This window comes from Pollicipes pollicipes, unplaced genomic scaffold (assembly GCF_011947565.3).
Source record: "Pollicipes pollicipes isolate AB1234 unplaced genomic scaffold, Ppol_2.1 Scaffold_4740;HRSCAF=5597_pilon_pilon_pilon, whole genome shotgun sequence".
In the NCBI taxonomy this organism is placed as follows: Eukaryota; Metazoa; Arthropoda; class Thecostraca; order Pollicipedomorpha; family Pollicipedidae; genus Pollicipes; species Pollicipes pollicipes.
The window spans coordinates 31,157,296-31,182,869 of NW_023596545.1; the positions used below are offsets into that span (position 1 = coordinate 31,157,296).

Here is a 25,574-nt window from a genome sequence, read left to right on the forward strand (position 1 = left end):
GCGTTGATAAAAGAGGCTTTCTGTGATGCGCCGATTCCTGCTTTCACCACTGGGCATGAACTTCATTGTCGTTCCATGCCATAAGGTATTGCGTTATGCTGCCGGTGACAATTTTGTCCGCAGAAATTTGGTCGGCGACAATAACTACGATTTTACCACCCTGTGTTCTAGTTAGATCTCATTTCCTTTCACTGATTATCTTGTTTGTGTGCAATGCACAAGGGAATCCGCTTCGGCTTGCAACACGTCTGCAATATGGCCGACATTCATGTAACCTAACGGTGCCGTCTCGTGATTGGTGTGGGCTTCTGATCAACTCACAGCAATCTTAATCCACCTGTCCCTTGACCTAGGCTCATTCTGCTTCATAGCCATGCTGTGGGCTAGATGCTGAACCAATGTGATGGCTGATCCGTCACGTATCGCGAGAATTTAGCCTCTACCACAGCGATGTAGAGTCGCAAAATAACTTAAAATAATCGGGGAAAATAGCTAAATCTACCACACAAAACACCAGAAGGCATGTTTTTCTCCTTAGATTTGATCTACTCTCAGCGTTAAAGGCTGGAGTCTCCCAAATTCACCGTTCTGTCTCGATGGAGAAAGTTGTCGTCGGGCACGTTTATTATTTTGTTGGGCGTCGATGGCCAGGCAAAGTTTTGGTTATCAATGCAGGGTGATGTTACCTGGCTTTACATGCTCTTTGGCCTGTACAGCTTTGGGAAACAAATGTTAATTGATGTACGCAGCTGTTAGAGGCTACCAGAGAAGCCACCGCCTGGTGGCCACAAGGTAGACGGCATGCTGGAAAGCAGCACTAGAGTTAAGAGAGGGCAAGGGCAAGACTTGTTGTTGGGCAAGACTTGTGTTGTTTTTGTGGTCCTCTGTAATCGTTCCCCGAAGATTGTCGTTATCGGCTTAGTAGGTTAGAACCGATGGTCGCGTTTGTGTTAATGTTTCAATACATATTTACGTCGAAGTGGAGGTGGGCACATTGCAATGGTAATCTCGAATGAAGATGACTGGAAGATTCGTCAGGTGTTTGGGTCAGTACGCAGCCTGTTTATTTTCGTTTACTGATGATGCATCGATAAGACATCGTAGCAGAATAACGCAAACTAATGCTGGCTGTAGAATTTGAAACATGACTGAACACAGCAACGACAAAAAATTAGAACAGAGTTGACAAGATATCTAGGTCTTGCAATCAAAAACATGCAGCATGAAAAAAACGAAAAATGCGCCAGCAAATATGATACGAATGCGAGATATAAAGGTGTGATAAGCTCAGTTCGCAGTACTTAACTGAACGTGGCTCTGCAGTTTGCATTTTTTGTTCCTTGAGCTGTGAAATAGTTTGTGGAAGACAGCTTTTGAAATTCCTATGATTTTCAGCTCACATTTAAATGTTCTGCTTGTAATAAAGCTCAAGAAGCTTGGGGCCTTACAGGACATTGGCGGATGAGACCAGTGTCCCACCCAACAAGATATAAATCGACACCAATCATTGATGTTAGGTCCAAGCAATTGGAGTTTCTCTTGGAGCATCTGGCGGAAGTACCAAGCAACAGCCACACAAAAAGTGCGATGGATTTGTTTTTTGTGTTCACATGTTTATGATCAGGCATATGGTCATGGTATTACCTGATGCAGACCACTTTTCACGTCGATTACTACTAATATGGCTGCTAGAGCAGTCGAAGGACTTGTAGAGCAGATGAGCGAGGGAAACGGCGCGCGTAGGCGCGGAAGATATAACTCTACTGTTCCGTATGTGTCTTGATACCACGTAGTTCCAGGGTAACGGCAATTTCCCTGAACAAACATGGCGTACATCAATGAAAGGTTATGTCAGGGTGTGGTAGCCAATTTGTTCGTGTAGAAATCGGAGCAAGGAGCATTGATCACTTCGCTTCATGGGATCAAGGTAGAGAAGAGGCATGCAGATGACAGGGTTGTGTTAAAAGAGCATCATGTTCTGAATCTTTCCGGGCACTTAAACAAAGCATCCCCGTGAACAGATTCAGCAACGGCATGGAGGCGCATGGGCCTCTTCCTTTTCTAAACATTTTAGGGCAGACGGCTCCCTCAACCTAGGAGCGTTTAGAAGAGCGACGCACAATGTCATGAAGTTGGACATCCTTCCACGTCCTAGGAGTCGACTTAAGGAATCAGTGGGCAGATTGCTCCTGCAAAGGGCACTGAGGCGCCTCTCCCGTCGGTCAGCGCTTCTGCTTCATCGAGCAGCGCGCCTATTCCGGTGATCAGCGTGTCTACTTCGTCTGTGCGCTCGGGTCAGCGCGCGTGCTCTGATGGTCAGCGCGCATGTTCTGGCGGCCAGCGCGTGTGCTCTGGTGGTCAGCGAACATGCTCCGGCGGCCAGCGCGCGTGCTCTGGTGGTCAGCGCGCGTGCTCTGGTGGTCAGCGCGCGTGCTCTGGTGGTCGGCGCGCGTGCTCTGGTGGTGAGCGCGCGTGCCTTTTCATCCAGCGCGCTGCCTACACGTTCTGCTGGTGCGCCCTGTCGACGCGCCAAAGCGAGCCAAAGCGAGCTGCTTTTTTACTACTTCCTTGATTTTAGCGCTGCGGTGCGCGAACTAACAAAGCCGTCTTGCGGCGACACCGCTGCTCCATTGTCAGCGCAGGCTTCAGCTGACTTAATGTAACACATATAGCCACTCCCTGAGATATCGGATCCTTGGTTGGGTTCCCCCACCGTGTGTCCATTCACTCGGCGGAGCTTTTCTCATGAGGTGTCCAGTGTGCTTAAGGCACGTCGTTGGCGCACACCTGCGCCAATGTGGGGCACACGGAAGCGGTGAGTGTCAAAGTGTCCTTCCAGGAGTGAAACGATCAGGGGCTGACCTGGGCCCGAGGTCGGGTCAAGTTCCGTGGACGACCAACGGAAAATGGGTTTGGCCCTTCAACTCGTTGCATGAGAGAGAGAGATATAGAGAGGAGAGAGAGAGAGAGAGTAGTACACGAGACAACTTTCCTGACATAGTTGCAAAGCTTTACTCTGTTTCGAGTCGCCTCAATGATGCTGGCTTGCCATCGAATTCGGAAAAAAATGTAAGCTGTTCAAGTGTCACATGTCAGGGAAATGCTGCATCAAGTGTGATCGTCAGTGCAGACGCTGAGAAAATCCGAAACTTAGTGAGCGATTTCTTCCTAGAAATCCAAAAGAACTTGGCAGTTTCCTTGGCCTGATGTTGTTTTCCCGTAAATACGCTGGCCATTTTGCGGAGAATGCGGCACCCCTCTTCGGTTTTCTGCACCCCTTCAGGGTGACTGTCCGGGATGCACTTCGTTGTCGGTTTTGTGGGGTTTAACCGATAAGGTAGACCTAACCTACCCACAAAACCTGGCCTCTCTCCAGATTTTGCCCCCCCCCCCCCTCACCTTGCGTTTCTTATGTCAAGGATTAAAACAAAGACGCAAACATTGACAGATAAAGAATTGATTTACGGAAGGGCGACGTCCATTTTCAAGGAATGTGAAGCTGCCGCCATGTGGCCGCTTGACATCTTGTTAAGACGGTCCAATATGATCGCCGAAAAATATGTGTATCTTTCATGGGAGGTTATCCAGCGCGCAATCCAGCGATGCGACAATTAAAAAACGACAGCTCTTTCCAGAATGGTGTGCCTGACACATGTAGACTAGAGACTAGTGCGACTGATTCAGTTTCGTTGGAGAAACTGCGGGAACTGCATAATGTGCTCTGTCAGAAACTGCCGACATTTGAAAGTGAAACTGAAGTTGCGGGATCTCAACAGACATGTTGATAACTGGAGGGAGTGAGTAGGTAAGGCTGCTGATCGGATGGGTTACAAGAACAGCCTTCGTAATAACAAGCGCGACCAGCGCCTTGCCGGCAGTCTGAGGCTGCATGAGCGTGAAGGGTTTGTGCTCGTGGTGTTAACGCGTTGTGAGCTGGGATCTTGCTATAAATTATCTATCTTCAGTTGCGAGGCGGTACTGCTTCAGCGATGTTGTCAAGCAAGTAGTGTTTTTTGTGGAGAAAATTTGACGTCACGCAACTGTGCTGAGGGTCAGGTTTTTCTCACAAAAATCTCTGAACCACGCGTCAATTTGTAAGTTACTCTGAAATACGCCACGCAAAATGCGACAATTCTGTCCCTCGACACCCTTTTGTGATGCAATCAGCTGCAAGATATATCATTAAGCTGCACATAATGTCCATGACCTTTATCGTACTGCACTTTCCTTTTTGTTAGTCGCTGCACTCCCATGGGTATTAGGAGAACAGTCCTTATACCCCCAATGCGGAGAAGTGTGCGTGCATCTCTTGATCTCTTGATCTCACGATCGTGTGACCGTGGTCACGCTGAAATATATCTTCTTTTCCGTGAGAGTGTTTTCCCGAAACACCGAATGAGGTCCGCCGCACGTGTGGCACGTTCTCGGTTTGAGAAACGGTGGGGGTATACACATAGTAGCTTCCGTCTGCCTTACCAAACTCATGGCGTGCCTCATAAGCACGCAACTTAATGTTGACAGCCGAAAATTCTCAATAAACTCGATGAAATTAAAGGATCAAGAGCATGCGATGCGGCTTCAAGATACGCAAGAGACTGCGCGCGACTGCGGTGCGCTCATCTTGAACCCATCATGCTCGCGATGAAGTCGTAGATAGGTGAAGCAAACAAGTCGCATCTTTGTGAAGCTCATTTTAAAAGATGGCGAGCTGTGTAAACAGGTCAATACCAGCGTCCCACCAAGTGGTTTGCACAGCCCGAGGGTGGCGTGGACTGGTGGTGCTTGCTCGTGCCATCCTCGCTCATGTAGGACATGTCCGACCCTCCCTAGAAACCTTAGTCTGTCCAGGTGTGGTTAAGGTTCGTCAAACATGCGTCAGGTGGCTGAAAAAAAACGCACACGAAAGAACGTAAGAACGCAGTGCGTAAGATCTTTTCTAACCTCTGCACAGGAATATTGTACGAAGACAAAGCAGAACGTAGCGTTCTTGCCCGGTTTATGAACACCTTGGAAGCTTCACGTTTATACAGAACGTCATCCCTAAGTGAACACATGGTAGCCCGACGCGAGGTGATGGAGCATGATTCAGCAAAAATAAACCTCAACAAAGAAGTTTGAGGAACAGCAGAAGACGACGCGGGTCGCAAGATATAAGAATTGTTGCGCAGCTGTAATCTACGCCCGAGGCTGAAAATACAAGCGTCAGCTTGCGACTCTGATGTTCCTGCATCTAGCTTTTGGGAAGCTCGCCATGTTTTTGTTAGATGTCGTTCAGTTATAAACGTTTACAAAAAGTCATAGTGGCGAACGCTGACATCACACGGCAATTTTCTTTCTAAGCTTTTACTCGGTGCGTGTCGTCGAAACCCTTCCTTTGGGCTTCCTGAGCATCGGGCAGTCTTTACCACAATTCCGCGTGTTGGGTATCAGGACGTGAGACCCTGAATGACTGGAATACCGGTGATGTTCGTGCAATGTTGTTGAAATCTGACTTTCATTGTAAGTAATTATCCGAACTTATAGAACCCTACACGAAAAACCAGCCACATATAGGCGACCGCATACGACAATAAATTTTATGGTCCCGATCGAGGTGTTGTCTCGAAAAATCCGCCTAGATTTGCAGACTGACCCAACATGCAAAGAAGTTGGAATGACAAAAAGCATGTAGCGTACGCAGAGGAGGTTATACGATGTAAAAATAGCATAAAATTAACCGTGATGTGTTGAGATAACTAGTGGATCAACATTGCGTGGAAATTTTCTGCAGTTGCCTGGTACTGTGCGCATTTTTCCATACCCATTGGGGATGGGGAATCAGAGAAACATTGACAGCTCAAGTCAGCATTGGGGGAGCTCAGGCCCTCCGAATGCATATAAAGTGATTGCCTCTGACGCCCCTGAAACCCCTGATGATTGCCTAAGGAAGCCACGAGCTATTCAAATCACCAAGGAATCACAGTGCGACAAAAAAGAGCTTTTATCATGTGCCGTGCTTACCCAACACTTCTGGTATTGCCTGCCCGGTGGAAACATAAAACTGTATTGCGTGCGCATTGGCTGCTTGCAGGGGTCACGATCATGCGTGTGCAGTGGCTGCTTAACATACCACACAGCAGGTATGATTTCCAGATGGTTTTAAATGTTCTCAAGGTTCGGTTTTGACATGGTGTTCCGCCCAGGAGCGCTGGGCGTCGCTGCTGGCGTGCTGAGCCAATGGTCAGCTGACCGTGCTCACCTGCCCACCTAAACTGACGAACCATATGTGCGCACAAGGTCTAGGTCACGGTAATCTCACTATTCTCGGGAGCAGCAGGACTAGGACTCGATGGTCGCCGAACCGACTTACTCTATGTTCGCAGGCGTGAAATGAAAACGGGCTGATCCGTCCACAGCCACTGCTCCGTTTCTGACGCAGTGGTTGCGACTCAAACTCCTGAACCGTGTTCTTAACAAAATGTGCAGGAGGAGAGTGGGAGAAGAGAGAGTGGAGATCGTTGCCTCAGTGTCGTTGGTACCGGGAGTGATAACGTCGCTTCACACAGGCCCGGCCGAGGTACATTCCGGAGCTGATTAGCTCCTCGAACAGGTTTGTGTGCGGTTCTGTTGGCTTCAGATGATCCACAGCGCGGCGATATTCTGCGGGAGCTGCGGACGCTGCACCAACAGGAGGATCCATATACCCGCGTCGTGATGGTGGAACTGCGTGCCAATAAGCAATTAGACACAACTTGATTTAATTCTCTGAGTGGGTTGCCCACCGCCATTCGTGGAAACCAGCATTTACTGGTTGTTTGTGATGTATTTACCTTTCGGTTTGAGGTGTAACAATTTCTGGACATGAATGTCACGAGAGTGACTTCAACTGTCGTGAACGAGTTATTCCCCAGGTTTGGCTGCTCCTGACAGCTGAATCACTCTGGTGCTGGTAATGTCGCAGGTCACTCTGGTGCTGGTAATGTCGCAGGTAAAATTCTCGCGGAAACCCGTCTCCTACGGGGTATTGAAAAAGTAGAAATGTTCGTGTTGTCATCTAAAAGCGAATTTAACAGTTTTGTCTCATGCAAACCGGTCCAGATATACTAAGAAAATATTTGGACGGCAATCTCTGTGATCGAGGTGTTCATCTGGTCTTCCTAATGCTGGCATTTCTTGCTTAGATTCATCCCGCACTCGGACACTACCGCTATCATTTGATGTTCACATGTGAACGAAAGCTTCCAGCAGAGGTAAGCACTGATGCCCCTGCTGCGGCAAGCAGTCGTGCGGTGGCAGCCTGTGTAAATACTTTGTGAGCCAGTTTGCAACAGGTGTTCGATTTCGCCTTGGTCTCATGTGACCGCAGGATGCTCGCAACAAACAGGCATATAACAGCAGCTTCAACTATCTTCCATTCCAATTTGGTGGTTCGGTGTGTCTGCACACCTCCTGATACCTACTGATAACTTGTTCTTCCCGCCGTCGAAAGTCACAGCAAACAATGCTATGTAAGTTGTGTCTCTAAAACTATAGGATGCGGCTCGAGAACGATGGCAACACGATTTTGGTGCATCGCAATAGACTAAAACCCCGAGATATTCCTGCAGTGAATGTCTCCTAACATGCTAATGAGAGTGCCGACGGTCCCGTAAAGGCCGACAAGCCTGAAGCGGGTTATGTTCCGGAGATGTGCGTTGTTCTCTCAGAGGAACCCCATCTGAACCAGGCCGGCTGGGATCTGGATATGTATGTATGTGTGTGTGTGTGTGTGTGTGTGTGTGTGTGTGTGTGTGTGTGTGTGTGTGTGTGTGTGTGTGTGTGTGTGTGTGTGTGTGTCAACAGCATTCTCTAACTACGGTACCTTAGCACACGGCAGTGGTGCCACCGAATCCCTGTGGGCCGCTGCATCGGGAACGGACCACTGGGCATGACAGGCAGGCTGCACGCGGTCAAACCTCTCGCCGGTATATCCGTGCGGTGGCTGCGGCCCACAGCGCTCGTGCTCGCGCAGCCCTCGTGGTGGCTCGGCGGCGGGCTTTTGTGGCTTGCGGCGGCGGGATGTGGTGAAAGGGCGAGGGCTGTGTCGGTGTGGCCGAGTGAACGTATTATCAGTTGTAAGTTTCAGTGTGTTTTGGTTAAGCTCATTTTTCAATAATGTGGGGCAAGAGTGTGGTCGGTTGTGGTCGGTGTGGTGGTCGTTGTTTGTGCCGTCGGTCAGACAGCCCGATCAGCTGATAGCCAGGTCGGCCAGATACGTTCATCCCTCGGGTCATCGCCACCTTCAGCTATGCTCCTCTTTTTGACAAATCACTCCACCAATTGGCTTATCGCTTGATTTCGTACATTTACATTGGTTTTATGGCACGATATTGAAAGATGACAACACGCCACATTCCTTCGTTATGAGTCATCCCGTCAACCACACAACTTTGTCAAAAACAAAGAGATGTGTACATCAACCACACATGTTACAAAACAGCAAGCAAGCAATCTTACGCAACGGCAGGCAAGCGATGGTTACACAACGGAGCCTGTCTGTGTCATACGGTCTGGTCTGGGGCATGTCCGGTCTGGTGTGAAGCTTCTTGTGGGTGCGAGAGGCGGTGATGGTCAGCGGTAGGGAGCTCCGGGACGATGCCCATCAGGCATCAGACATCAGGCATCATCGACTGCCGCCGCAAAGGCGCACGTGACCTGACCTCTGACCGCTTGTGCGCGCAGTGGGGCCTCAGGATCGAGGCGGGGTCGAGGCGCGTGTGTTTGTTGATGAAGCCAGTCGTACAACGGTGCTCAGTGACTAAGCAATGTGTGGTCCATACGTATTAAAGACGTGGGTCTTCCTCACTACACGCACGTACAGTAAACACTAAATTCAAGTAGCAAACGGTGTGCGGCAGAGCGCATTAAAAGGTACCACACACCATTCCCAAGCGGCGTTAGCCCGAGACAACGCCGCCAGACACAGACGCTTATGTCCATGCAGTACTCAACAGATGACGGCACCTGTCTACGTCTCCGGCTCGGCGGTGACATCATATTTGAGTCGGTATCGTCCTTGGACCACCGCTGAAGGGTGCGCCAGCGAGTTGGTGAAGCACGGCCATTCTCAGCTTTGAGTTACAACACAACTCGACCCAATACACACACCAACAACAACAACGCACCAAATTGGTGTCGTAATCCGTATGTTTGAGGGGGCCGACCAGCGTCCGCTGGCCGTGCGCTGCATTACACCAGTCTTGTCCAAGCGAGGGAGCTTACTAATGCTGTGGCCCGGTCCCTGACTCACGCTGGAAAGGCCCTCCACAATGTGCCTGGATTTAGCCAGTGACTGCCCTTGCGTGCTTCCGAAGAGGAAAAACGCTGCAAACAAAGAACAGAACGCGTTTGTCGAACGTGTGGCGGGCAAAGGTGGGCCATTCGGGCTATGCCAGCCGTGGGACTAACGGTCACTGCGACCATCAACTTGTGGGCCCAGGGGGCGACTCTGTTCCCGAACGCCCTGTGCAAACGACTGCCGACGTCAGTCAGGGACAAGGAAATGCGGGGCCATGAACGGAGCAGAGCTCCAACTACACTGAAAGAGTCTGTAACTGATCGTGCGCTCATGACAGCTGTCTTAGAGAAACATTTTGCGGTTCCTCGGTGCAAATATTCCGAAATCGTGCGCTGTTGCTGTCCCAGCGAGGCCAAGTTCCAGCCAACCGGAGTCCGTACTGCATCCGCGTGCGGTTCGCAAGGTGTCATTAATGAAAAAGACACAAACCGATAGGAACAAAAGACAGACGCTGGGGAGAGGACGCCTTCGTGAAACTGCTCGAAACTTGCGGCATCCTGCAACGTCTACACACTCTGGCCCGTCTGAATCACGTGCGGAGTATCAGGCAGATCTTGGAAGTCCCTCTCTGTCTTCAGCCGCTTTAGCGGAAATGGTCAGTGAAGCTCTGTCACCTGACCTTCACTGGAATATTTGAGGAACCCGGCTTTCACAGCGGACAACCTGAACGTTAGGGACAGTTTTAAACGCCTCTTAAAATAATGATAAGATGATGAATAATGCGCTTCCTCAGGATTATTTTCTGATAATGTGCCTGCCAAGCAGAGCGAGGAGCATGTCACGATTGTTTCGATCCTTTCAGCGTAGACGCCGCTCATTTTACGCTGCACGCAGAGAAACACGCCTTCGCAGCTGCACTCGGCCCTAGTGTTACGAAGGATAAACACTATACCGTGTCACGGAGGTGTTATGCCATCATGCATCATACACCATAATCATATATCACACAGCATACATAATAGAAGAACTACATCGTAGTGTTACGGAAAGATGAACATCACGAATGGCATAACTGTTGAAGCTGTGGTCCCCACCTGGTTTGTTAATATGTGAACAATACTTCGGCTAGTTAATTCCTCAGCCGTCGCCAGGTGTTACTGAGTCCTGAGAAGGACTGGATGGCGTTTGGCTCGCAATCAAATGCGTCCCGAACTCTTGCTGGCATTGCTGGGCTTCCAAAGGGAAGCTAACCCAGTCGGTGATTGTGTAAGAACTGGGCGGCGTGCATCCGCTGGATGTGTGGGGATTTTGAAGATTGTATTTCCCGGCGAGATCAATTCGCAGAGCACTGAACTTTAAATCAGAAAGCACTGGACCCTGGCTCGAATCTCAACAACTTTAAGGTGCGGATTCGGGCTATAACGCGTTTGACTGAACGTAAGCCACCACGCCGTTCGTTTGAGGACTCAATAACGCGTGGCAACGGTCGGAGAAACAGTTGGCAGACATGATTTGTACATACTAACACATCAGACAAGTGTGGTAGTCCGATCAATTATTCCGTCCTGCACTTCCTGCATCCTGTTCCCCTCCTTCCTGTTCCTGCATCGTGCATATTGACGATTGTTATCTCTGCAGATGCTCGTGCGGTGGGGCGGAGTGACCACAGGCCATAACCACTTATCAGGTCAAGTCGGGAGGTCGTCGTCCGGATCGATCGAGCTGTTCAGGTTGTCCGGTTACAGGCCATTCCAAGCAACTTCAATTTGGGGACCGCTGCATGAGGTTTATGCCAACCGTTATTGGTTTAGGCCAGAGCATCCCTTCAAGCTGTTGCTCTTCATGCCAGTAGTTTGACTATGACATGGAGAGCATTACGCCTCCACATATCTCTTAACCAATATTCAGAAAAGCCCATGAAGTTGACAATAATATGTATGTTTAGTAAATAGCACGCGCTCGCGGTGGGGTTGACAATGCGACTCTCCTGGGATCTAAAATAAACAAAAATACAGATACACCGAATTCAGAGGATAGATAGGACTACACGCACACCCTCATGTGTCAAAGTTGTACATCCCTGGATCATGGCATTCAGCTCCAATACGGTCAAGCAATGTCAAACACCAGATCGGTGTCCGAAGTGCCGCAGACTTCCTCCTGCAACGAACTCTGACATATATACCTCTTATGAGCAACATCACTGCTGTTCATTGCAGGCCAGTGACCTTATTTGAAGGTCACATTGCGGTCTGGTTAAATGCCTTTAGAGGGCCACGGTGACAAAAAACTTCCGATATTGTGTTTACATTCGTGATTAAAAAGACGTAAAGAATTATGGTGGAGGCTTGGTTTGACCTCTGCTGACCTTCATATCTGACCCAATGTCAACGGAATTAGTCGGAATAACCAGCCTGTAGGACATCTGACAATGCTAACCCTTACAACCATTAGAACAGGCAATGCAGCCGACTCTATGACGGGGCACCGGTCCTTTATTAAAAGGGCACCCATCGGGACGGCCCCGAGCCTGACCCCTACGACCATCAGAGCAGCTAACGTGGCTGCCTCTGTGACGGACGGTGATCACTAAGCCCATTGGAGCACCCCACGGACAGGCTCTGTGACGGTGCTGACCTGCACGAGCGCAAGAGGAGCTAGCGCGACTCTGTGCTAGGCACTGATCACTAAAAGTAGCTAACGAGCAGACCCTGTGACGGCGCTGACCCGTGTGGCCGTCAGACGAGCTAAAGACGAGCTCCAGGACGAGGCAACTATCCCTCCGGCCGCCGCGGCAGTGAACGCGGCTGAGTTGGTGACTGGGAGCTGATCCGCACATGTACCAAAACAACTAACGCGGTAAGCTCCGAAAAAGAGCGGTGGTCCCTACGGCCAGCGGAGCAGCCAACACGGCTCGCTCTGCGACTGGCGCAGATTCTTACGGCCACCAGAGTGACAAACGCGCAGCAGGCGCTGTGACGGTGCTGACCGGCACCAGCACCACAGCCGCTAGCGCGCAGGTCCGGGTGGCCACCGGTCTTTGAGGGTACCTAGCGGGCAGACCCTGTGACGGCTCTGACTCGCATTGCCATCAGACCAGGTAACGGGACCTAAACGGGGCACTGACCCCCGGGCCACCAGACCAGCTAACGCGGACAGCTCCTGAACGGGGTACTGACCCCCTGGGCCACCAGACCAGCTAGCGCGGACAGCTCCAGAACGGGGCACTGACCCCCGGGCCACCAGACCAGCTAGCGCGGACAGCTCCTGAACAGGGCACTGACCCCCGGGCCACCAGACCAGCTAACGCGGACAGCTCCTGAACGGGACACTGACCCCCGGGCCACCAGACCAGCTAACGCGGACAGCTCCAGAACGGGACACTGACCCCCGGGCCACCAGACCAGCTAACGCGGACAGCTCCTGAACGGGACACTGACCCCCGGGCCACCAGACCAGCTAACGCGGACAGCTCCTGAACGGGACACTGACCCCCTGGGCCATCAGACCAGCTAACGCGGACAGCTCCAGAACGGGGCACTGACCCCCGGGCCACCAGACCAGCTAACGCGGACAGCTCCTGAACGGGACACTGACCCCCGGGCCACCAGACCAGCTAACGCGGACAGCTCCAGAACGGGGCACTGACCCCCTGGGCCATCAGAGCAGCAAAGGTGTGTGGATTGGTGACTGGGAATTGGTTCCTAGAGATAGCTGAGCAGCAAACGCGCGTGAATTGGTGACTGGGAATTGATCCCTGGGGACAGCAGAGCAGCTAATGCGTGTGTGTGGATTGGTGACTAGGAATTGATCCCTAGGGGACAGAAGAGCGGCATGAGCTTTCATAGGGGAACAGAGCAGCAAACGCGTATGGATCGGCAGCTGAAAAATTGATCCTTCGGAACAGCAGAGCAGCCAGCGTGACGTGCGCCATCACGGATGGTCGTTGCTTTTCCTAGTGTAGGCCATACAGTAGTATCTATGAGGTGGCGTTGAGCCATTTGCCTCCCTTCCTGATAACACGGTAAGCTTAGGGACAGAATCCTAACCCACAGAGCCGTCAGTGCTAATATTGCGGCAGTCTGGGTCGCTTGGATCTGGTCGCTACGTTGAATAGACAACCCGGTGTGGAGCCCTGCGAAGTAAGGACATTCTAGGGTGTATAACTTTGGAATAGCTTGATTCGTTTCTATCCAGGCTGTCTTTACTCATTCTGCAATTCCTTCATGCGGTGCAAAAGTGTTATCAAAGATGAGGCTCGCTCCTTGCCAGTGCCTTTACATATACTGCAATTACTTTTGATGTTTCTTTGTGATTGACTCACATAAATTGAAGGTACTTGTAATACTAACTTGATGCAGATTCAACCCAATGGTGAAACAAGTCTCAACAATTGCCACTCCGTTTTGGTAAGGGGATCGGCCGTGACCCGCCGGCTTCTCTCGGACCTTTGCAGTTGCGGCTGCGTCCTTCGTGCTGCTCCCCGAGCTTCTCTCTGTATCGTCTCACTGATGCCTTGCCCGTTTTAACGAGCGCCCACAGCTTGTGAACATGTTGCAGCTTTTTTCATTTGCTGCACCTGGGCCAGCGCGGCGGCCACCTGGCGGCACATCAGTCAATGCTGGCGGACCGGCCGCAGCGGCGGTTCGCAGAGTTTCGGCGGCGTGTGACCGCACAACACAATATCACCGTGTGAGAACAAATGACTGCCATAGCTTTGCAAATCACCGCTGTGGCCACCACGTGATCATCAAGTGACACGTTGTTAAGTGACGTCGAAAAAAGATGCTTTAGGCATTCAAACATGCTGGAGTGTCAATTGAAAGCCTTACATCAGCGGTTTGATGTGCATTTGCCACACAGTCGAGCGCTTCGCGTAAGATTACGAGCGCTTTTCCCTGATCACCGAATGCTCATCATCGCACAACGAAACGGAGGGGGGCACATTTCGCAATGTGCCGTCAAGAGGTCGGGTAAAAAAAACAGGTGAAGCTGGCTGACAACCGACTTATCTTGCCGGCCGGGAGTGCTCCCACAATAATATCCTGTACGCGCGGTCGTGCCGCAGCGCAAGACAAATCATATTTATAATTGGCCGTCGAACTTTGCAAATCACCGCTGCGGTCGGCCCGCTGGTATGCAGTAATAGCCGTTAATTGCGCCTTTCACCAAGCTACTATTTGCAAAGTTACGGTGTCGAATTTCATGCATTTTGTTGTGCGCAATGTGTGCGAACCTGTACATACGAGGCTATTGTGGTACCACTATCGGCTGGTAATGTAAATCACTCATTGGAAGGCAGAACTTTTTTCAAATCAAATCTCGAAGGTGTATTGCAGACGACTGGTAAGTAACGTTACGGCCAGAATACGGCAGCGGAAAAAATACTTATAATCGCAAGCGAAGAATTAGACAGTGTAAATTCGCTAACATTGCTTTAGGGTGGTTAGCTACCACACAATACCCCTGCCCGATGAGGGCATCCAATCAAGTCGGTCGGCTCCGACAGTGCTTCTTCAGCATGTGATCTTGAGTTAGGTCAAAAGTCTCCAAAACGCACGGAACCACCATCAATTAGCTTCCAGACAACTTTATGCTCCGAGCCTATGGAACCGATCGGCACAGAACCTTCCTTCCAGCACATTGTGACCTTGGGTCAAGGCAGAAATCCCCAAAAAGCTCGAAGCCATCAAAACTGGCCTCAGACAGCCCATGCCCCCAACTTTGGTACTGATCGGCACACAGCTTTTACCAATCGATGCGCTATGGTCGATTTTTTTTTCATTTTCAGCACTTGGTGAACTTGGGTCAATCATCTTCCGTGTCATAAGCCTACCATATTCAGACGTCATATTCAGTCGCTATGTCCACCAATCGACAAATAGTGCACAAAGACCCACCTTGAAAAACGAATGTTGGTTCTTCCTTGGGATGGCCTTGACGCGTCAGTATCGTGCCATCAACGACTTGGGGTGGGCGGCCGTCCGCTGCCGTTATCGTAATTGAGATTTTGAAGGTAAGATGGTAAGATGGACCTAAGATAGTTGTCATTTATGATTTTCATGTTGGCGGATATATTAAAAATGTCAGTTGATGAACAGTTTGGTCTTGCAGTGTCCGGTACCAATGTGGATGATAACTACCTTTCGCATCGTAGTAACGATATATTGCATTGCATTTGTCGTTCCTTAGCATGGAAAGTAGATAAATAGACTGGACTGGGTGGTGAATGTGAATTTTTGAATTGACCTTAGGGGCTCAGGACAGGTGCATTGAGCTGGTGATAGACATATGCTCTCCAATATGTTTGGAGCATGGAGGTGTGGAACATTGCTTAAGATTAAGACAAGACCTGGCGAGCTGGTTCGTATGAACCGTCCCCTCAAGATTCTGTGGTGAATCATATGTGTTTGCATTGAATATGAAGCATGATTTTGTATCAGTGCTTAATTGTCTATTTTAGCAGACAGTGTTTTTTGCAGAGATGTTTGAGTAGGGAATTCTACACGGGGTCATGCATTTCAGTGAATCATGTGAATGATGTAATGAAAAAGTTGTTTGTTTAAATTCACATGAAGCAATGAAAGGAAATGCAAAAGAGACAGCTTGGTAAACCCAGTTGCCTACTTGGTTTCCAGAGGAAAACATGATTTATATGTCAGTATGAGGAGACAGTGTCTGTCATTGAGTTGTTGTAAGCCGGCCACTTCCATTCATTATTCAGTTAAAGTCACAGTTCAAGACTTTCAACCATTTATAGTTCATAGCAATAATTTTGTTTTAATATTTTAAGGTCTCATCTGTCACCTATTTTGGGCCTGCAAAAAGTATTTTGTGGGCATGGTATTGAACAGTCATAAACAAAATTTTCTTGCTGTGTCATGACATATCATGTCAGTCAGCCTGGTATGTGTCCAAGTGTATATACCTAATCCAAATTGTTAAAAATATTGTTAAATTGGTCACTTGAATCAGTTAATGAAATCAAAGCTAACCAGTTAAACCATGTTCCTGATCTTCCTCTGACTTGCCTCATCAGCTTACATGTCTCTATCTCTCATTTTCCACAGGTGGCAGCAGTGGCGGCATGGCCGTGCTGCTCCAGCGGCGCCGCGCCTGCTGGCTGCAGCTCGCCGCGCTGGCGCTCCTCGCCACCTTTTGCGTGCATGTGCTGTGGTCGTCGTCAGCTGAGCACCGCCGCACGAAGCGCCAGCTGCTGCGCCGCCTCGCTGCCACGCAGCGCTCGCCTGGCCAGCGGCCCAGCTGTTCAGCTGGCGCTCGGGGCACGTCCCCGCGCGCCTGGCTCGCGGTCGGCTCGCCGCAGCTCGGCGAGACCGGCCCGTACCGAGTGGTGTACGACTACGCGCCGGCCGTGAAGCGCGTCACCGGCAACCGCAGCGTCACGTACTGCACGCACGTGACGGCCGAGCGGCTGGAGCGGACGGCGGCGCTGTTGACTCGGTGGGACGGGCCGCTCTCCGTGGCCGTGTTCGTGCTGCCGGACGAGCTGTGTTCGCTCGCGGTCCAGCTGGCGCGTCTGCGTCGCTGCACGCCCGGCTTCCGCCGCCGCGTCAGCGTTCACCTCGTCTACCACGTGGCGCGCGCGCCGAACCTGACGCGCCTGGCGCCACCCGACCAACTAGCGCCGAGCGACTGCGCGCGGCCGCTGCCGGCGCCGGTCTCCGAGCGCCGCCGGCTCCGGCTGCCATACCCGGTTAACGTGGCGCGCAACGCGGCGCGGCGCGCGGCGCGCACTCACTTCGTGCTCAGCTCGGACGCCGAACTGCTGCCGGCGGTCAACACGAGCGCGCTCTTCCTGCAGCTGATGGCGCGGGTTGGGCGCGGCGAGGAGCCGCGGCTGGCCGTCACGAGCCGACAGGTGAGATGACCGGCGGGTTCGCACGGGGTGGACACTAGCCAGCCAGCGTGTCCTTCTCAGAGTTGAGCGTCAACAGTCAACGCGTGTGCATCTGACAGGTATGCTGAACGTCTCGTGTGTGGGTCTTGATTTCATTGTCCGCCCCTGCGGCACCGGTCGTACGCGCCTCTTGACCCGGCCTCTACCCCCTGACCGTCAGGTTTACGTGCTGCCGGTGTTCGAGGTGGAGCAGAGGATGCCAGGCAACAAGAGCGATCTGGTGGGCATGCTCCGCTCGGGCGAGGCCGTCTGGTTCCACCGACACGTGTGTCCACACTGCCAGAGGTTCCCCGGCGTCTCGCAGTATACCACCAAGCGCTTCACGCCGGGCAAAGTGGCGGTGAGTGTCCGCGGGCGTGATGCGCGCCTTTGGTGTTGGCTAGTGGTGGAAAGCCGGTGCGGTCGGATGGATGCGTGGACTCTGGTCGTCAGTACTGAAAGGGTGGTGCGATGTAGTAAAGGGTGATGGGGAAAGACCCAAGTCCGCCCAGGATGTCTTTTGCTCATCGACTGGAGATCATCACTCACCCTCTATGTTCCATCATGTCCCAAACAGCATGCAGCCTGGAGCACACAACCATATCCACTTTGACGCACTCGAACCTGTGGCTGGACCGCATCCCCGCCGGAGAAGCCCGCAGTGGTCACCAGGCGGCCGGTGTGCCGGGCTGACGCCGCGCCGTCGCTTCCAGGCGTTCTCCGTCACGTATCGGCAGGTGCCGTACCACCGCTGGGAGCCGATCTACATCGGCACGGACGCCGAGCCCCTCTACGACGAACGGCTTAGCTGGGAGGGCAAGCAGGACAAGATGACGCAGGTGAGACGCCGACGGGATGTCGGCACGGCTCTCGGGTATTGTAAGCAGAAGTGTGCTTGCTCGGCAGTCTTTTAGGTATCTTGAAAATGAAATCAAAGCTGCTTTGGTAACGTTTAATCGCGGATATCGATGTAGCAACTTTTTACACTAGCATCTAGCTGATACTTCAGAACGACACTGTCACCTCCGCGTTGCCGCTGATGGCGATTTCATACTCGGATCGCGTGCGATCCACCTTGTGACGAATGATAAACTGGCGCAGTTTGTACCGCGTGGGATTTATGATCGGGCTCGAATCCTTCGCATTCCACGAACATTCCACTTGCGTCACCGCAACAACAGGCATGCGATGCGGTGATGGCAATATCGACAGTAGTCTGCCATACGTCTGCACGGAATTAATACCAATTACCGTCCCACGCGTCAGATGCCCAGATCTTTCTGGAATGCCGTCATAGCGGAATGATTTACCAGACGATCTAACGGCCGGCTGTGGCGGCGCTGGTCGCCAGATGACGGTGCTGTGCCTGTGCCGTTACCGCGATCTAACAGCCCGCGGCGGCGGCGCTGTGCCTGCGCGGTTACCACGATGACAGCCGGCCGTGGCGGCGCTGGTCGCCAGATGACGGCGCTGTACCTGCGCCGGTACCGCGATCTAACAGCCCGCTGCGGTGGCGCTGTGCCTGCGCCGTTACCGCGATCTAACAGCCGGCCGTGGCGGCGCTGGTCGCCAGATGACGGCGCTGTGCCTGCGCCGGTACCGGATGGTGGTGCTCGACCAGCTGTACCTGGTCCACGCGCCGCAGCCGGGCGGCATCCGCCGGCAGCCCGGCTTCACTGACCCGGCCGACGCCTGGCGTGCCGCGTTCATCGAAGAGAACCAGCGCCACTACCAACGCATCGTCGCCCGGCTGGTGCGTGAGCAGCCGGGTGCCGGCAAAAAGTGCCTGCCGCGGTGAGCGTACGACGGACGGCCGTGCACCGGCCCCGGTTGTGTGCCGATGCAAAGGTGGTGTGGCGTGCTGGTGGGAGAGGTGTTGGCCTCCTGGTGACAGAAATAGGCATGCCCTCGATAGAGGTGTTGGTTTGCCGTTGATAGAGGTGTTGGCTTGTCGTTGATAGAAGTGTTGGCGTGCCGTTGATTGATCGGACATAGAGGGCTTCCCGGAAATCAGTACCTAGTCATCCACACGAATTCTCATTGACGCTTCCAAGTAATCAAATTCGTGGAGTCGTTCGCCGTCTGTGAACACCAACCTTCTCCTGTTGAGGAATGCCTCCTCATGCTGTAGGCAAGTTTCCAATGTATTCGCACGGGACCAGGACATGCCACGTGACAGCCTTTCGCCGAGGCGGGACGATACGGGTCACCGCGTCAATGGTCTTGTGGTGTTGCAGATGTTTTGTCAGGGCAGGTGAAGTATGATGGACTTCATAGCGGCAGAGGGATTCCAGGGCGTGACAATAGTCAGAGTGATATGCCAATCCAATGCTCTGATTTCAAGTCTGCATTGCTAACAGTTACTTAATCATGCTGAGGTCTCACGATCGCTGCATGCAGTGAACACTGTCCCCTGACGTGCTGTTCGTTGATTTTCTAACTGAAGTTGAATTTATTTGTCGCGTTAGTTGTGGCTTTTAAAGTGGAGCAGGGTTTACTATTTTGCGCGAGCAGCGGGTAGGGATGTATTTTGTGGATAAACAGCACAATTATTTTTTTAATTGAATGGTTTTCAATTATAGCCTATTCCGTTGTACAGATACCAAAGAGTTTCAATTTCTAGTCCTTGGTCTATCAGTATGTTATTACACGACGCTACGAGGCCATGCGTACTGTCGTTTATCAAGACATGTGTGTTTGTGTTTTGTTGTGCTTTTCTAAGACAGCACGTAATGCTGGCTTTACTAGTCAGTTATGAGACATTTTTCGTAGCCTTTCGACATTTTGTTAGTGTGGCGCATTTTACTCGGGTTTTGAAGTGTCAAATTGCACTCACAAAATCAGTATTCAGAACAGTTTTACCTTCAATTCGTCAATCTGTTGCTGGCATGTGCTAGGAATGATGATATAATGGTAAGATCCGTCGATGTTTGTGCTGTGTGTACGGACCATTGATCAGAAGTATTTAAGTGTGCATGTGCTTCCGTTGTATCGTCTGCACAGATGCCCGCGCTCGTGTGCTTTTTAGCAACGTGATGTGTACATGCTGCTGTACGCGACGTTCTAAGCCCATGGGTCTGGGCCTCTCGCCTCGCCTCGCTTCACTGCGGCATTGGTTATGTGACTTGCCCAATCAGACTGGAGCCTCGCTGTATTCACGACACTGCTGGCAGTGGACCGATGAAAACGCCAGCGGTTATTTGTATTTGTTTTGTTTGACCGGTTTGCCATATTGGGCGAACGCGTTGTTGTCACTGGCTCGTCATCGGTTGTGGGCTCTGCGATGCAGCCGGACCCCACTCATATTATTATTGATGCGTGGGTCGCTGTCCCTGCAATATTCACCAGCCCCGCATCGATCTCAGTGCAATTACTGCGAGTCTTCGCGATTTCCCCGGGCTGGCCCGAACCGTAACGCACATCGCCGGCGAGCGCGTCTGTCGACGGCTCGCCGTCAGCATTCCACGGGCCCATTGGCGCGTGATGGTGTCGCCGTGCGTGGTGGCTATCGTCCGTCGGGACCGGCAGGCCACAGTTCCAGGCCGGCGCCGCACCGGCCACTAATACAACGATGCGAGACTGCAACTGGGTGTGGGCTGTGCTCGTGCCGACGCCATGGCGCCCAGAAACTCCGGCCGCGATCCACCAGATGATCGTGTCGGTTGAACCCACAGGACAGGTGTCTGCAAACACCTCAGACGTGAAGTGCAGGGACCCTGTCGTAACGCGCGATGACCATCAACGGTCTCCAGCTCGAATGGAAGTCTATGTTTCCATAAGTCAAGTTCTAGTCCATTCGTATTTCGTAGGCGGCCACATGCTTTGCCCAAGCTGCGACGATCCGTTTTTTTTTTTTTTGTAGGGCGAGCTGAGTAGCATTCGCATAGCGAGCTCTTGGGATGGAGGGGGGGAGGGGGACCAGAGTTCCGCACAGGAGCCCGGCGCGGGCGCCGCGGCTCTACTGCAATGGTGCTATCCGCAGTCGGCAAGCCATGTGGACAAGGCGACGAAGAATGACGTTTATTAGCATCGCTCGACAGTGTGTGCCTCACTGCGCACGCCCCTGCCGTGTGACCCAATCACGGCGTTATTGCATACGACTGGCTTCTGAGCGTCGAAGCGATCCCGACGGCTCCCAGTCGACGCTGCTTCCACCTCTCCTCTCCACCCGCGAGATCGCGCCATGGAACAACTGCAGCACAGCTAGCGACGAGCGGGGAATGGGTGCGGGACACGTCACACGGTTAACAGCTGGAGTTGCGCCCCCGCCACAAGTTGTTTTGCCCCGCGTTGTGCCTGAGGCGACGCGTGGCGATGGGCGAAGCGCCAGCCGGCGGCTCCCGCAGGCCCGCGGCAAGAGCTCCTCAGCAGATACGCGTTGAGGGACGACCGCGGCGTACCCGGAAGCAGCGCGGCCGGATCCCTCCCATTAGGACTTCCGCGTGGCGGTGCGTGCCGCGCTTTGTGTGGGTGGAGGTTGGCCCATTGTACAATAGTGCCTCATCAGCCACCGCACCCACGAGCCGCTCACCAAGTGCGCCGCCATGCGACTGACCGCCCGGTTCATAACGCTTGCCTGCCTCAATGCTAGTGAAGCGGTCCTCCCTTCGCGAGCCTGTATCACCTTGCACCAATGCCGCGAGATAACAGCACGCTTTGCCTTCTGCGAAAGCACCGCGCACAATAAGCACATCAGAGATCGTTGCACAAGTCGGTCTGTTGTCTTGCGTTGCCGTTATGGTCACAAAACCAGCGTTGTAACCACTTGGACGCGCCAGCTATCTGTCTGGGTCGGTCACATATAAGAACGTCGACGGTTGCAGCGATCACAGAGGCCCAACGACGGGGGATAGCATCACTGATGACTAAATGCCAAGAACACATTCGATCACCATCAAATGGGCCCGGAAACGTAACATAACTTAAAAAAGAAAAGCTTGGCGAGGCAATTTCATGGGCCCAGCGAAATGTGCAGCACAACAACCCCGTCCAAATCAGGGCGTACTTGGGGTAATCATATACAACAAACATGTCCATGGCCTTTCACGACCGTAAGGGAGCACACCAGACAAGACTGTACATTATGAAGTGCGCTACACGACAAAAACAGTGCCTGCGACACGGGCTCGGCACACGACAGGCGTCACGCACAGAACCAAACAGACGGTAGCGGTCATATGGTCCCGCATAAACCTCGCAATACCATCTTATCGTCCGGCAGGGGCGTATGCAGAATTTTACAAAGGGGAGTGGGGAGAGGCAAAGCCAAAATTTTTACACTGAACACCCCCTTCCTGAGTACGCCTCTGTCGTCCGGCGTGGACATCACTGGACGGTCACATCACCTCGCACCGCCCTCATCCGACGGCTACGTGTCCCGACCTAACCTGACGCCTTGACCTCACGTCCACAGCCGACCCCTGCGCCGTCGTCCCGGCCCGCGACGCTCCACTACACCGCCAGCGTGTCCAGGATGGCGCGCGTGTCGAAGCAGAAGTTCTCCCAGCTGGGCGCCGAGAAGCCGTCGGGCGGCCGCTCCTCGGCCAGACTGGAGCTGCTCTGCGACTTGGCGCGGCTGCGGGCCGAGCGCGACTGCGCCGCCGCCGGCGCCGGCTTCTGCGCCGGCGGCGGCTTCTGCGGCGAGGCCGCCTTGCCGCGCGCCTTGCCGCGTGACGTCATGTCGGCCAGCTCGTCCTGCAGCGCCTGCGGCGGACGGCACGCGCGTCAGCCCGACACGACAGGGCGGCGGGCACATCTGGGTGTGCTGCCGTCTTCCGGCCGCCGGCAAGGGGCCGTGCGGTAGTACGGCAGCGAACTCCGTGGCGACCGTCTATCCGGCTTATGCACTATGAAAAACGATGGGGGCTGGCTGACACGTGGGAAGATGGCAGCGGCGACAGGCCCGCGTAACGATCATATCCAAAGGTGGCGAGCGTCCGAGACGGCACCCACGACAGCACGTGACAGGGCACGGGCACACCACAAAAAAGTGCCCAGTTGCGTGTCACGGTCACAATTTTGAAGCTTGATAGATCTATGCAAGATAATGCTATAAGAAACACAACAGAGAAGATCCCGTCTTTTCCAGCGACACCCAACAGAGCCTTCCCATCCACCAGCCGCCTCAGGTCGAGCCTCTCCACCAGTAACCAGCTCCAATCGGTCGCTTTTTACCGGCCACCAGCTTGGGCGGGGCTCCACCGACCGCCTCGCAATCTCTTCCAACGTACCTGCGAGTACGCCTGCTGCTGCTTGCGCGGCTCGTGCGCGCTCTCACTGCTGGTCTTCTCCCGCCCGCCCCTCCGGCGACCTGAGCCGACCGTGCGCTGGTGAATCCACCGCTTCAGCGGCCGCACAAACGGGATCACCATGAAGAAGCTGTTCGGGCTGACGCCCAGCTTCATCTTGGACGGCATGTCCTTCTGGTTGGTCGGCAAGTCCATAACGGGGAACCACTCGATGGACTTGATCTCGTTGCGCGTGCGCGGCTGGAAGCGGGTGGAGCGCGCCACGCCCGGGATCAGGTACAGCCGCACGCGCTGTTCGTTCACCACCTGCTCGAGGTAGTCGTCCCGGTTGAGCAGCTCACCGATGTCGAAGCCGATCTCCTCCTGCACCTCGCGCACGGCGCAGCGGTGCAGCTCGGTCAGCTCGGACTCATTGCACTTGCCCTTGGGGAAGCCCCAGGACGCACGCGAGTAGAAGCCCTGCACGAGCAGCACATGCGAGCACGTGTCGTCCAGCAGGATGGCGCCGCACGTGGGCACCGCCAGCTTGTAGTCACGCCAGCGGGACAGCACGCTCTCGAAATCAGCCAGGTGGGGCCGCAGGAAGGGCAGGTGGTGGAAGACATGCAGTGCAAACTGCTTGATGCCGCACGGCTGCAGTGACGTTGACTCGTCAGTGCAGTAGAAATCAATGTAGAACCAGTGTGCCAGCTCTACTTGGAACATTAGGCGGTTGGTCTGTGTGCGCTCCTCTTCAGGCACATTGATGATGAAACGACTACAGAGGTCATCCAAGATGTCCCTCGGAATGGTATGCTCTCTGTTGTTTGACATTGTTACCTGCAACAGAAACACAATTTGTTCATTTAGGCTACAAACATCTAAACCTAAAATGGAAATTAAAATGCTCTGCAAGACACAAGGCTTGTTGTTATCTGCATGTGTGGTCCAAGGGGTGCCCCATACCCCAATCACCCTGACATGTCAAGAATGCGGTAAGCAGACAGTTGAGCTCAACTGGGAGGGCATCAAACTACAGCTATGTACAAAGTCATGGTTGGGTTTAATCAGACCAGCAATTGCATTGTACCATGCAACAGTTTCCCCTACATGCATGCACATGGCTCTCCCAGCAAAAATAATATTGAATCAAGTTTAAGAGTGCCTTAGACTCATTCTGTCACATGGCCAGTCTTACAAAAAAGCAGCATTGAGCTGTCTATAATTCTGTGCCAAGCAGACATTGCTATATTATATAGGCACATGTATAGCATCCCAATGCTAGCAATTTAGTATATGCCCTGTCTAAGACACCAAAAAGCTGGCAATGAACACCCATTTTGACAGTGATAGCCTCAGTCTAGGCTGTGGTGAATACATGTAAGCTGAACAGCCCAGGTGTAGTGACATTGAGACTTCATCACTGCAATTGAATGTAAGCTGAATGCCCAAGTATGCTGAGTTTGGACATGATGCAGCAGTTACCAATGGTTGCAGCAACTAGAGTCTCTCTAAACATAATATACACTGCTAATAAATTCAGGCTGAAGTACAAGAAATGCCATGTTATATTTACATTAAAAACTTTGAAATTACAGCACATTAGCCAAACTAGATTCAGCATATGCCTACACCATCTTCACCACACCAATTGCATGCATGCATGCAGCACAGTAGAGCTTTTCTACAGGCTGGGCAAAATGGGTACCACCTACGGACTCGGACTGGGCTGTACGTTGGGGGCTATGGTTAACATGTTTGGTGCATTAAATGACACACAAGCTCACTGAAAATCACAAAGCAACAATGATCATGACACACAAAAATACTCGGATCTGACTGACACTTCCAACGCCAACAACAATTAACTTGGGTGAATAGCACCCACCTGTACCACCCCTCGTCAATACAAGCTCTACATCAAACCGCGCTAAGCGAGGCCACCTAACCCTGAGTATACTTTAAGGAATTATGTTACTTCTCACCTTGGCCACCAGAGTACAAATAGTTCCCACATCAGAAGCACATAATGCAGACTAGAGCCACACAACACTCCGAAATGAGCTCAAGGTATAGATGACTTGCGCCAAGGTGACCCTCTATTAAATTATGTCTAACTTCACCCCCCGAGCCAGCCTCTCGAGAGGGGGGCAAGGGCGGAACCACTCTTTGTCAGCCTCCACTCGATGTCCCA

General features: G+C 52.6%; 2 protein-coding genes across 2 annotated transcripts; one reads left to right on the forward strand and one right to left on the reverse strand.

Moving 5' to 3' along the window:
• The first annotated feature begins 2,367 nt into the window (after positions 1–2,367).
• LOC119098192 (beta-1,4-glucuronyltransferase 1) lies at positions 2,368–22,826 on the forward strand. The gene is made up of 7 exons (XM_037221119.1): positions 2,368–2,462; positions 16,349–17,135; positions 17,335–17,514; positions 17,867–17,992; positions 18,727–18,906; positions 22,567–22,745; positions 22,796–22,826. Exons 1-7 carry the CDS (start codon positions 2,368–2,370, stop codon positions 22,824–22,826), a joined length of 1,578 nt encoding a protein of 525 aa, XP_037077014.1.
• LOC119098193 (decapping mRNA 2) lies at positions 22,827–25,331 on the reverse strand (the record flags this gene model as incomplete). The annotated part of the gene is made up of 3 exons (XM_037221120.1): positions 25,269–25,331; positions 23,384–24,220; positions 22,827–22,856 (listed from the first exon to the last, which is right to left on the reverse strand). Coding segments are annotated over exons 2-3 (861 nt in total), but the record flags the coding sequence as incomplete, so codon positions are not given.
• Positions 25,332–25,574: the final 243 nt, after the last annotated feature.